A 12,203-nucleotide genomic window follows, 5' to 3' on the forward strand; every position below is an offset into this window, starting at 1 on the left:
TCATGCTTATGCATTCTAACACTTGGCATTAGCTCTGTATTTATAATAAAATACAGCAAGAAATATTTTACAATGATGGAAGCAGGATTTTCTTGTCGGTTGCTGCAGTCCACTTTCTACTTGCAGTGCTTTACCCTTCACACACAGGTTGTCTGCACGAGTATGATGCAACGAATAAAATATGCTTCGATATGAAACAATTATGCAACGCAGTCATGGAGGAGTGGTCAGGTTCACCGAGCAGTTAAGTAACAGTTACGGCGTATTTCGTGATTTTACAGTATCTGGTGTAGGTGTAGCTGTGTGTGTGGGTGGCGAAAGGTGGGGCAATCGGGGGGGGAGTATTGGAGATGAGAGGGGATGAGGAAGTAGAAAAAATAAAAGCAAAAACAAAAACAACAAAAAAACAGGATCTGTGTAATGGACTGGGGATAAAAACTCTTCAGCTGTCTGGTTCTCTTGTGCAGATATGTCTGGTTCTGTGGTTCTTCTTCTTTGTTTTGCACACACACACACACACACACACACACACACACACACACACACACGTTCACCCAGACATATATTGTTGACAATTTTACAACACAGACTAGGATGTTCATCCGGGTGGCGATGAAGAACAGAACTGAGGAAATCGGAACAAAAAAGATTATGAACAATGCCATGAAGTGGGGGACCCTGCACACTGAACTTAATGTTAAGGAACAGGACGGCCATATCTTGTGCATTCACGTCTTCGGCAGTAACCAGCAGTGAATGTAACTTGGCCCGATATGAAGGCGATTTAGTTTTGTCGATGCCTCGTGACAAATGGAATGGAGCAGCTTGTGGGAGCGTGAAGCCCTCTCGGCTGCCCTCCTGCAGAGACGCGCTTGCGAAGAGCAGGTACGACGACCATTTTAAAGAGTGCTAAATTGTTTGAGAGTCAACGATGAGAGTGGCTTAAGGCAAAATTAATCGACAAGCAACCACCGCCAGGGTAGACCTTTGAAAATGAACATAGAGAATATAGAAAGTCTAGCAAAACGAATCACGTAACCACAAATGATAAATGAATATCTGTTTCCTCGCACTATTTTCTGATCCCCGGCCAGTTTGCTGAAGTTCTTACTTGATAACACATTGTGTTACGAGTTTATGAAAGCTAAACTAGGTCCTGCGAATAAGCTGAATGCTGAGCTCATGATATAAAACAAAAGGGCAGCAACAAACTCACAAGCCACGCACAAAACAGACCAGTGGGCATGAGGTGAGAACACATTGGCATGCAAACAGAGCCGGACACAAACAACAAAGCCCCATCTTTAACGTTACGACTTTTTAAATCAAGTATCAACCCATTGGCCTTCCCCCTTACTTTCACCACTTGCTCCTCCTTCCACCACCATCCGTCTTTGCTCGGTCTCTTTAAACTGCACTGGCGTGGAGCAACGAGAAGTAGCGCAGGAGAGGCAGGTGGCCTCAGATGCCAGATCCAGATGCGCTACACAGTGGTGGGTTAGCTAAGCAAGGCGCAATGGACTAGATTTATACCTGCCAGAGAAGGGGAGCGGACCTTGGCACAAGGGAGCAGAGGAAGGACAGAAGCCTCTGTAGAGGGCCTGGGGCACCTTGCTGTCCCCAGGTTTGTGGATGACACTGTAAATAGGTTCAGCCCTGCTGGGGGGTACAGGAATCACAGTGAACGGGACAAGTGTAGGACACAAATAAAGCACACATACCAACAGAGATGCGACGAATGCACATACGAGTCGGGTGGACACACACACAAGGACATTACGCGGACCCCAAAAAACACAGACGCTTATCCAAAAACGCTTCCACTCTGTGCCATACAACAATGCTGGCCATGCAGTCGTACGCACACACACATACACACACAAACACACATACACACACACACTCGCACTCACACACACACGCACAGAGGGGGAAATGCAGCCTCCTCCCCAGAGCTGTGGGTTAAGATGACGCAAAGCCTCGTGGAACGCTCTAATCAAGCCTTCATAAAAGCGACTTCAGACCTAGCGCTTGGGATGGGAGGTCAAAGGTTAAATCCCAGTCATAACAAGTCGAGGAAGTGACAAGGGGGCCTCGCTACAAAGACAAACCATTGTTTTTCCCCGTGACACATTTCATAAAGACAATTTAAATTGCTGTGCGTGCACGCTGCGTTCAAGGAGACCACACCACGCCTTTTAAAACGGCAAACAAAATGCAGACGGCAACATACAACTTAAAAAAAAAATGACTGCACAGTTGGAGTAACTGGAGCCGATGTCATTTAACACCGCGGCAATGCTATTTTTGTTATTTTCCTTGACTGCTAACACAACAGAGAACAGCCTTTAGCCGACACCCACAGAGAGAGAGAGCTCTGTATGCTCTATCAGTCGTCATATCAGGTGCACATGTGGCTGCAGTGAGAGGAATAAGTGATAGGAGGATCTCATAAGGCGGAGCCAAGGTGGAACCTACCTGGTGAAGTCTTCCTCGCCTAGCATGTGGCGGGGAACGGGTGAATACCTGGACGGGGTGACCTGGGGCGGCTGGTACACTGGCTTGGGCTCCATCGCCCCCAGATAGTTGTGGCTGACATGGTTGTCTACCATGGTGGGGAAGGCTGGAGGGAGGGCCAGACCAGTAGGGGGAAAGAAAGAATGATTAAAACACATTTTTTTGAAAATACTGAAAAGTGACATTGTTAGTTGTACAATAGAAATTGCGATCTTTAAGAGGTTTTTCGAAGTTTGGGTGTTTCCATGACTAGTTTTTTATTGCAATATTTAGATTTTGCGCAATTCTAGGGCTAATCTTTACATAGATAGTCAGCTAATCTTTACATTTACGACAAACATTGATTAATAGATGTCTCAGTTAACCTTGCATGGGCTTCAAGTCTCTTCTTCTGCATTTTCTGCAAATGAACATACTATATGTGGGCAGCAGTGCACGTTAAAGCAAGCGTGTCAAATCCGAGTCATGTGACCAGGGGCTACAATGTCAGGGCTGGGTTAAGTCTGCATTATGACGCAGCTATAAACCCTGACCACTACACTGCATTTCAAAACGTACAGAAAGCTTTCAACGGACTCCTTTGGATGCAACAATCTCTCTTCGGTGGAAAATTGCGAGGCCGCAGCTTAAGATCGTGGGATCTCATGAGCAGGTGGGATGTGAGAAACCATCCACACTCAGTGGGAGGCAGAGAACTGTGCTTGTTGCTGTGGGTAGGATTGTTTGTGTGTGTGTGTGTGTGTGTGTGTGTGTGTGTGTGTGTGTGTGTGTACGCGCGCGTGTGTGTGTGTGTGTGTGTGTGTGTGTGTGTGTGTGTGTGTGTATCTGCGTGTGCAAGCACTAAATTCTCTATGTGGGTGTATGAGCAGATCAGTTTTAGGGGAGAGAACAGAGATCCAACACTCAGATTCATGTTGGCCCACTGAAACATCTCTTACAACGATAAAAAAGACTCCCTTAGGGCAGAAACAAGGACCCCTGACTCAAACCATTTCTTTCCTTACCCCCATACCCCAGTGCATATAAATAAACCTACATCATTTTCAACAGTATTGGAAGCTTGGACTTGCAGGAAGAGGTAGATACGTACTGCTTGAGTAGTCCGGAGGCGCATACATGTCATTGAGATGCACCGGTCCAGGCTTGGCCACCTTGAGATAAACCATGTCGGAGGTGTTCTTCAGCGCGGCCACTGCCTCCTCATGACGCACATCCTGCAGCACGATGTTGTTCACCTGAATGTGATGGTCGTTTTCGGAAGGAGAGGGAGAAAATGAAATATATATGAATAAGTTAATAAATAAGTAAATGAAAATCACAGCAACAACACCTGAACACCTTGTGTCTCTGCCGCGCCGTGACAACAGCCGAGCAGCCATCACACCAGCCAACACAATAATGAATCATAGCTTGACGGTATTATGAGATTTCAGTGCATTTCAACGGCGGCGTGAGAGGTTGGTGTGCGGAGCGGCGTTAACACAGGTCAAAAGCAGTAGGTAGAGGTTCTAAAAATGATTTGAATATCTTTGGTTCGTCTTGCAGGGTTTTTTTTTCTCTCTATTCTGTCAGTCAAAAGTTTTCTTTGTCCAGCATTTCAGTGTGTTCTGGTTACAACTTCAATTGAGACTGTAGAAGTGACCAAAGTGGGCATGCCTAGTGTCATTCTGCGCACCTGCTATACTGTAAACTGAAAGCTGAAACTGCTTTTCTGTTTGGACCACACAGAAACCAAGAATAATTTGGTCATGTTCTTTCACACCTATATGAAATGAACATTTCTGCTTTATTCCTTTCATAGGTATACAAAACCTTCAAAAAGATTTAAAATTTGAATTGTTATTTGACTGGAGGTTAGTTGCCTTCAAGGCTTAGGGCTGGAATTACATATATTCAGTTTAATGTGCGACTGAGTCAGAGGGAGGCTCGTACAGCGAGCAAGCGGTCTCCTGTTTGCAGCCGTCCATCTTTCTGGGCAGCTCCTCCCTCTATGATCTTGGTGATATAGATGCTGTTGTCCCCCGGGATATGTTGGTTGCCGATCCCTCCAGCGATGCTGAAACCAAGCCCTGGTTGAACAAAAGATCAGAGTTTATCTCTACATACGGGCAGACCTCACATCCACAATCACAACAAAAACGCGTCTTTAATGAACCTGAATGCATCATGAGAGCATCACTAATACTATATGTTTCATTTGAAGCTGTAAGATTGCCACTGACCTTTCGGCCCCTTCAGCAGGTTGACCTCCAGAATCGTCTCGGGAGGGGCCTGTCTTCGTCGGACCAGCAGCCGCACCACTGGCCCCGCCTCTTTCAGGGCCTCCACTGCCCTGCTGTGCACCACTTCAGACACGTCCACATCGTTCACGCGCAGCACGCAGTCGTTCACCCTGGGGAGGGGAGAATTTTAGAGCCTTTTCCCGTGCACAATTTTGAGCAAGAGGCAGGAAAAGAAAGCATCCTCCGTGTCATCAGAGATCTTCAAAGTACACCAAAAAGCACTCCATGCGACCATTTTTGTGCATTTTTCAGTCTTTGGTTCTTTTGCAGTGAACCATAACTTTGAGGAAACACAGAGAGCCTGGAGGCAGAGGGCTGTAGAAGCTCTGCTTCCTACGCAGCGCTGGCAGGCGGGCCACACGTTGGTGGAGAGCGTTCAGTGAGAGAGCGGGGAGGTTAGAGGAGAGGGGACGGGACGGGACGGGGGAGGAGAAGAGAGAAAAGACGAGGTGAGGACAAGAGGAACTCACCCGAGCCTCCCGTCCATGGCAGCTGCACCTCCGGGGATGATCTTGGTGATGAAAATTCCTGGATCATCCGGAATGTGGGGATTGTCTATTCCACCGGCAATGCTGAAGCCCAGGCCAGAGTTCCCCTGCACACAGGTGGATATGTATTTTTATGGAGTTGAAATATACAACACACAGACGCAGAGGAAAGTGGCAGACCTGGGATGAGGGTCAGTGCATTATGGCAATTAAATGTACCTGGTGTGTCTTAAGAATAAAGTGATACATTGTATTTTGGCTTAGCGCAATTCTATGGGTAATGGAAGCACAGCTACTGCTAAGCCTTAAAAGTGCATTCATGTTGGGAAAATGTTGGCAGAAAAAAAGGATTTATGATGTGTAGCAAAGATGAGTTGAAAGCCTAATTTCTTTTGCTTGACACGGAGCTTGTTGCTCCCTGCAGGAGACAGACACGGTCTGCCTCTCCAAAGGCCTGAGATGACAGGGGACCCTCTTTGGATGCAGTGGGGCATCGGGCACACAGCTGCAGCTGACAGCCGCGGCCACAGAGAAAGGCAGCAAACAAGACAGCTGAGAAAAGACCTCACTTTATTATTTTCTATAATTAATGAGCAACAGTCTAAACAAATTAGGACAGAGAGAGGCTGAGGCCTCCCAGAGTGCTGCTGGGGAGCCGAGGAGTGCACTAGGCCTCGCCACCGAATGGTGCACACCCACAGACCTTCCACACTGTGACTCTGCAGAGCTTATCTCAGCATCTTGCAAAGAGAAATGTGATTTTTAAGTGAACAGGGGACACGCAGACATACTGTGCAGCTATTGAGGGTTCAGGGGTTCATTGATAGGTGGGTGGAATGATGAGAGCAGAATCATAAAGACTGAGATGCAGTGAGGACCAATTATCCAGGAGAGCACAATGCAGTGCTGTCGTCGGCTGATGACCACAGCATCAGGATGATGTCAGTGTCTTTGCTTCGCCACTATCAGTCTGCATTTATGTTCACATAATACAAAATAATAATAATAATAAAAAAAAAATTATAATATTACATTACTATTCTTACCACAAAAAAAAATGTATCAAATTCTTATATCATATTTTATCAAAGTATCACATTAAAAGCTGCAGAATGCCACTTTCCTTTCGTTTCTATTTTTTAATGGCTCAGAAAGACTGAGCTGCTTACTACCACCTAGTGGACAGAAATCTACTCCTCATGCGGGAGATTCATCATGACACGCAAACTCTGTGGAGAGAAATGTCACGAGCTCCAAGATGAAGCTTACCCTCTCCAAGATGATCTCCTCATATTTATACATCCCATCACTGCCATTTACCTGTCACGAGAAAAGGGGAGAGCAATTAGTGACACCACACAGTGAGAATTCTGTCATTTTCCAGGGATATGTGGAAAGAAAAAAAAACGAGGGAGAAGCATGCACATATAGGAGCTAAACCCAGCAGCGTGTAAGACTGGGGGACGCAGGTGCACACAGAATGCCGGAAAACAGGCTTATTGACAGGATGTTCAGCGGACACTCGGGCTAGATTATGTCGCAAGAGTAAAAATAGCACCGTGAATTCTCTGATTTGTCGCCATGCAAACGAGAGCGGGTGGTGTAATTCCGTTTGTGTTGCACGAGCGGTGCAAGACGCGACACGCGACTGCAAAATGCACAATTCCCCCCCCCCCAAAAAACAAAAAAACAAAAAAACAGGCAGGGTCAATGGGATAATGGATGTTGGTCCACATGGAAAAACAGCATGTCGCTACCAGGAGGTGCCCTTTTAGTGTACGCGTGCACATGCGCACACACGCGCGCGCAAACTCATGCACTGACACAGAAGGAGCGTGAGTGAGAGTGATATATACTGTACACAGAGAGAGAGAGAAAGAGAGGGAGAGAGGGAGAGAGAGGGGGAGAGAGAGAGAGGGAGAGAGAGAGAGAGTGAACAGATACTTACATAAGGCCCTGCATCTAGTGAGTCTGCGTTGACGATGATGGGGGGAGGGTTCGCCTGTGAATATGAAGAGATACACACATTATCTCAGTGTGTGAGCTTGGCAGAACACAGACATAATGCGGTGCGTGCACACACACACACACACAAACACTACCATTTGGGAGCAAAGCGAGCGGATGCCATGGGAACAGTCGGCGGATCTCCTTGGGGCTGAGGCTGAGAATGAGGGCTGGGGCAAAGAGACCGTTGCTTATTAACGGCAACAGTCAGACGTCCTGCGGTCACCTCGCACCAATACAAATCCAGCTCGTGTTCCCACCTACACCCCCCCCCCCATTGGATTTTTTTACATTTCCTGCATCACACCGATGCCTTTCCTCGACTGCGTCGCCACACACAAACAGCATGGGGCGCTACATGCAACCGCTCGCTCGATTTTACGGTTCAGCAACTGTTCAGTTGAAGGAGTCGATGAAGGAGAAGCTCTCCTGAAATTGGGTCACCAACGTGGTGAAAATCAGTCAGTCATCAGTTCTTCACTTGGCTGTTTATGGTCTAAAAGGCTTCAGCTCTGAAAGGCTTCAATAGGCCTGAATGGCGGAGAGCCTACAACAACCAGAATGCATTGCAGTTGCTGGCTTCCAAACCGTTTGGCTTTGCTACTGCTTTCAAGATGGGAGCTGAAAAGAGTGCTCCAATGGTAACTGGCAAAGGAAACCACAACCCACATGCTTGTAAAGTTCTAATCACAAAAAGCATGATCAACAATAAAGCAAAAAATTGACTTCCAGCATCCTTCTCCCCACACGGGTTGCAAAACTAAGATTTGATGTTACAAATATTGCAGATTCAGACATTTCTGAAGAAACTTGGAAGGCGAAAAGAGACTTTAATTCCAATTTCTAGACAAAAAAAATATCCTTCAACGACGTATGCGTACAAGCAGCAGTTCACTCCAGCTCAAGCCGGCTCGGCTCTTCATCCTTGCCGACAGGCCAGGTTTTTCTCTTGACTGCAGCAGCTGCAGCCTCCTCCTCCTCCTCCTCCTCCTGCTGCTGCTGCTAATCCTTCTCTATGCACTTCACGTCAGATCAACACAGATAGCCACGTGTGCCCGTCGGTGTAGCTCAGGAATTTCGAGATCTTCTCGCGTATCAGCTTAAAAATTGCCCTGTGAAGCCCTGCTGTGAGGCAGAATTTCACACGGTGTCACGGCACTGAGGGAGAGATGGTGAACCGCTGGGCCAGTGGCACTGTCACTCTCTGTCCTGATTGGCAGGCTTTTGCAGAACTTGTAACTTCAGAATCCTGAGACACCCAACCATCAGTTCATCAGTCTCTCTGAAGGTGGAAAGATCATCATTTGAAATCACGTATTTGATTAATCTTTCTTTTTGCCACTATTTTTGCTCTGTAACATATACACATATTACGAAGGAATTGATGCAAGTATTTTTTTTTAATGGTAATGTACTTCTCAGTTTAAGTCCGTATTATAAATATTTGGATGATCTGGAATTCACCTTTTGTCACTGTCCTGCCTGCTTTAATGAATAAAAATAAAAACCAGTCAGAGGACTCATCACTAAACAGCTGAAGAATCTTTCCAACGCAGCTCTATTGTGCCACCTGGTGTTTTTCCTGTACATCAGTCCTACACAGACAATTTGAAGCAGCGACTCCTTTGAGAGGACAGCGGGCAGAAACGGAGCGGAGCGGCAGAAGTGTGACAGAGGGAACTTGCTGGTGGGTTCAGCAGCAGTCTGATGGCCGTCCTCGGGTTCGGCACACTGGCTGCTTACTATTGTATGCATTTGATTTGACTGAGCTGTGTGGGTTTTCGGGGATGCTGACGCCACAGCTTGGGGATTGTTGTACACTTCCCTGGGTGTAAAATCACTAGCTGTCTGTCTTTGCCTAACCCACTCACTGTCTGGATGCATGCAGATGCTGCCTGCGCTCCTCTAATCTCCCTGAATCATCACGAATCACAGGGCACAAAACGTTTCAAGACTTTTACTTATAACTGTGCACTGGTGGTGACTGCTTTTATACTGTTGGTTTGTTGGCTGCCATGGAAATCAATGTTTTAAGTACTGCATATGATATAAAAATTAAACAATTTTGTTTTGTATTTTTGTTTTAGGTAGGAAGGGATTGATTAAATGTAATACTCAAGTATTTGTTTATAAGTATTACTGGACTAGTATTAAAGAATTAACTAATCTGACTTCTACACAAAATAATCTAAAATGCATGTGATAGTATCCAGCCAGCCAACAGCCAGAACATGAACATGATCGGAACCAGCAGCAGAAGAAAAAATAACCACAAATTAACAATATTTACCCTGTTGTAAAAAACGCCTTCTTTCACCTTTGTAGAAAGCAGGAAAAAATGTCCAGCTGAGCCATCTGACCAGTCAGATCTTCTAGTCCAATCTTTCCACTGTGCACATTCGACTCTACAGTTTTTATGTTTTTCAATACACAGTAACTAAGATAAACACCCTCTAAAGGATAATCCATCTTGTGACAAGAGCCTCCTCCCCCCCCCCCCCCTTTTAAATCTGTTCGACGTTTGTTTCAGATCCTCCTTTAAATAGACCTGATCCTTTAATCAAAACCATTAATCACTTTACAAGCTGTGCAGGTGACATTTCATTTCTGCCGCTGACGGTCGCCACTATTCCCCGGAAGAACGGAGCCGCGGATTTGACCTGCTTCGCTTGGCGGTGATGCGCTATGACTGTGGACAGTTGTGGCTGCAATTGCAACCCCCCTCCCTGTCGGCCCCTCCCCTCTCAGTCAGCACAATCAGGCCGTCCTTGTAATCTGCATATGGACCAACAGATGCTCTTGTCTGTGCTTGTGTTTGCACATTTCTCATGAATGCTTAGCACGTTGTTTTTTTTTTTTTGTTTTTGTTTTTTTTGCTCCGCCTTCATCTTAGACCACAAAACGCAACACGTCTTTTATCTGGTGTCGGCTTGAACGATTTAAGATTTCGCTTTTGTTGTCTTGTTTGCAGACGCCATGTTAGTGGTGACGGTCTCTGAATGAAAACCAGGAAACAATAAGCTTGCGCATCACAAAGTGACAAAACGCCGCCTGAGGGCAACACATGGGAATCCACTGGCTACTACTGTCCCTGGGAGACAGACGCACTCCACTGCTGAATCCACTGCGGAGACCTTTTCATGGCAAAATACACCTGCTATGGTTATAATGCCCGCAGTCCTGCTGTCCTTAATAGAAGCTGCGTTTCCATTACAGTTTTTTCGCAAATGTAAAGCAATATTTCGCAAATTTTGACAAGGCACAAGTGCGATTTGCAGGTGTTTCAATTGAACGGTGTGAAGCGCATAGGTTGCAATTCTCGTAAAATCTTGCAGGATGAAATTTTACAATAATTATTGTTAATATAATTATTGCTAGTTTACGTTTGCTAGCGTACATCACGTCTGTTGACGTGCAAATTCGAAAAAGTGATTCCATGACACTTTTGCAATATACTTCTACATGGAAATGTCTGAAAAACAAACTCATGAGTGCGTAAAAAACGTAGCAATATTTGAGAAGGTTTTCAAACTTTAGGTGTTTCCATTATCATTTTTTTATTGCGATATTTAGGTTTTGCACAATTCTAGGGGTAATGGAAACGCAGCTAGTGTTACAGCGGTCAAACAGGGATCAGTGAATTTTACAGGAGCAGTCTTGAGACAATAAACGTATTAGTTATAAATACGACGACAACAACAACAACCTGAGTTACCCCGATTGAGATTGAGGTGTAATCCCTCTGTCACAACCTCCCTTTACAAGCAAACAAAATGAAATATGGGAGATAATCTGAACATGAGTAATCCCAATATGAACAATTTACGTAGATATCTTGGATTAGGATGATTTATGACATCTCTCTTTAGGACTGCTACTGCTGGGTACCTCCCTTTCATTTGCATTTAGGGAGGCAATCCATCAGATTTAAGATAAACACACACACACACAAACACAAACACACACACACACACACACACACACACACACACACACACAAGAACACAAACCTTCCATTTGCAATACAAGGGGTTGTTTTGATTCAATTTCCCCACTGTTGCTTCATTAAATGTGATGGTTAACAGCAACTCAACCTTGTGTTCGGTCCACACAGAGGGATCACGTTTCATTTCCTTCACTTGACATTAGATATGAATGATTTTCGAGAATCTTTATTTGCGAAAAAACAACGATCACTGCACGCACAAGCGGTAACCACAGTAGTGTTTATCGCCATCTACGGCTGGCTGTTGTTGAGTGGTGTTGATGGAGACATTCAGCAGTGGTCCAGTGATGACAGGACAAACAGAGGGAGAAAAGAATCTGCTCAAAAAAAAAAAAAAAATCACTTACATGGATAGATATTATATTAGACCCAGAAAACTGGGTCTAATATTTGGCCAAAAATTAGGGGGGTTTTTTTGAGGAAGAGATGAAAGGACGACATTCTATTTGAGGAGATTTTCTGTTTTCATCAAGTCACAGTGAATTGGGCAAAGCTGAAGCAGAATCAGACTTCTTCAGTCTAATATAAGCCCAAAAGGGAGAAAGGCGATCTTTATTTCGTTTGATAGATGGCGTCTTAATCATGTGACCGTGGCCGCCACACCTGGGAGGTTGTCTTTTCGAAATTCTCCTCCCCTGATCCGTCTTTGTTCTGCTTCTGCGTTTGATTGTCGACAGAGTCCCGCTACCTCTATTCTAGACAGAGATACTAATTCAATAATGCTCGGCTGCACTGACAGAATTCATCTCTGCCCACCTGTGGCGCTTTGTTCGGGGGCCACGGCGGCTCTTGGCACGCCGCAGACGCCAATGCACGCGGGACCGAGACGCTGAGTCAAGTGAGTACGGCGGACACAAAGACCTGCACACACGCCGACAATGAGGTCCAGATTGCCTCCCCAGC

The 12,203-nt window shown here is 45.6% G+C and overlaps 1 protein-coding gene across 2 annotated transcripts in view; it reads right to left on the reverse strand.

Annotated features, from left to right (window-relative positions):
* dlg3 (discs, large homolog 3 (Drosophila)) overlaps positions 1-12,203 on the reverse strand; it is a 50,588-nt gene that overhangs the window by 20,486 nt on the left and 17,899 nt on the right. For both annotated transcript variants that reach the window (XM_076046577.1, XM_076046576.1), the window contains exons 3-9: positions 7,236-7,289; positions 6,557-6,607; positions 5,270-5,394; positions 4,740-4,909; positions 4,450-4,586; positions 3,608-3,752; positions 2,479-2,623 (exon numbers count right to left, since the gene is read on the reverse strand). In XM_076046577.1, coding sequence (XP_075902692.1) covers positions 2,479-2,623; positions 3,608-3,752; positions 4,450-4,586; positions 4,740-4,909; positions 5,270-5,394; positions 6,557-6,607; positions 7,236-7,289 — 827 coding nt within the window. The remainder of the gene's footprint in view (positions 1-2,478; positions 2,624-3,607; positions 3,753-4,449; positions 4,587-4,739; positions 4,910-5,269; positions 5,395-6,556; positions 6,608-7,235; positions 7,290-12,203) is intronic.

The sequence above is a fragment of the Nelusetta ayraudi genome, unplaced genomic scaffold (assembly GCF_046127955.1).
Source record: "Nelusetta ayraudi isolate G7.1 ecotype Tasmania unplaced genomic scaffold, CSIRO-AGI_Nayr_v1 ptg000090l, whole genome shotgun sequence".
Classification (NCBI taxonomy): Eukaryota; Metazoa; Chordata; class Actinopteri; order Tetraodontiformes; family Monacanthidae; genus Nelusetta; species Nelusetta ayraudi.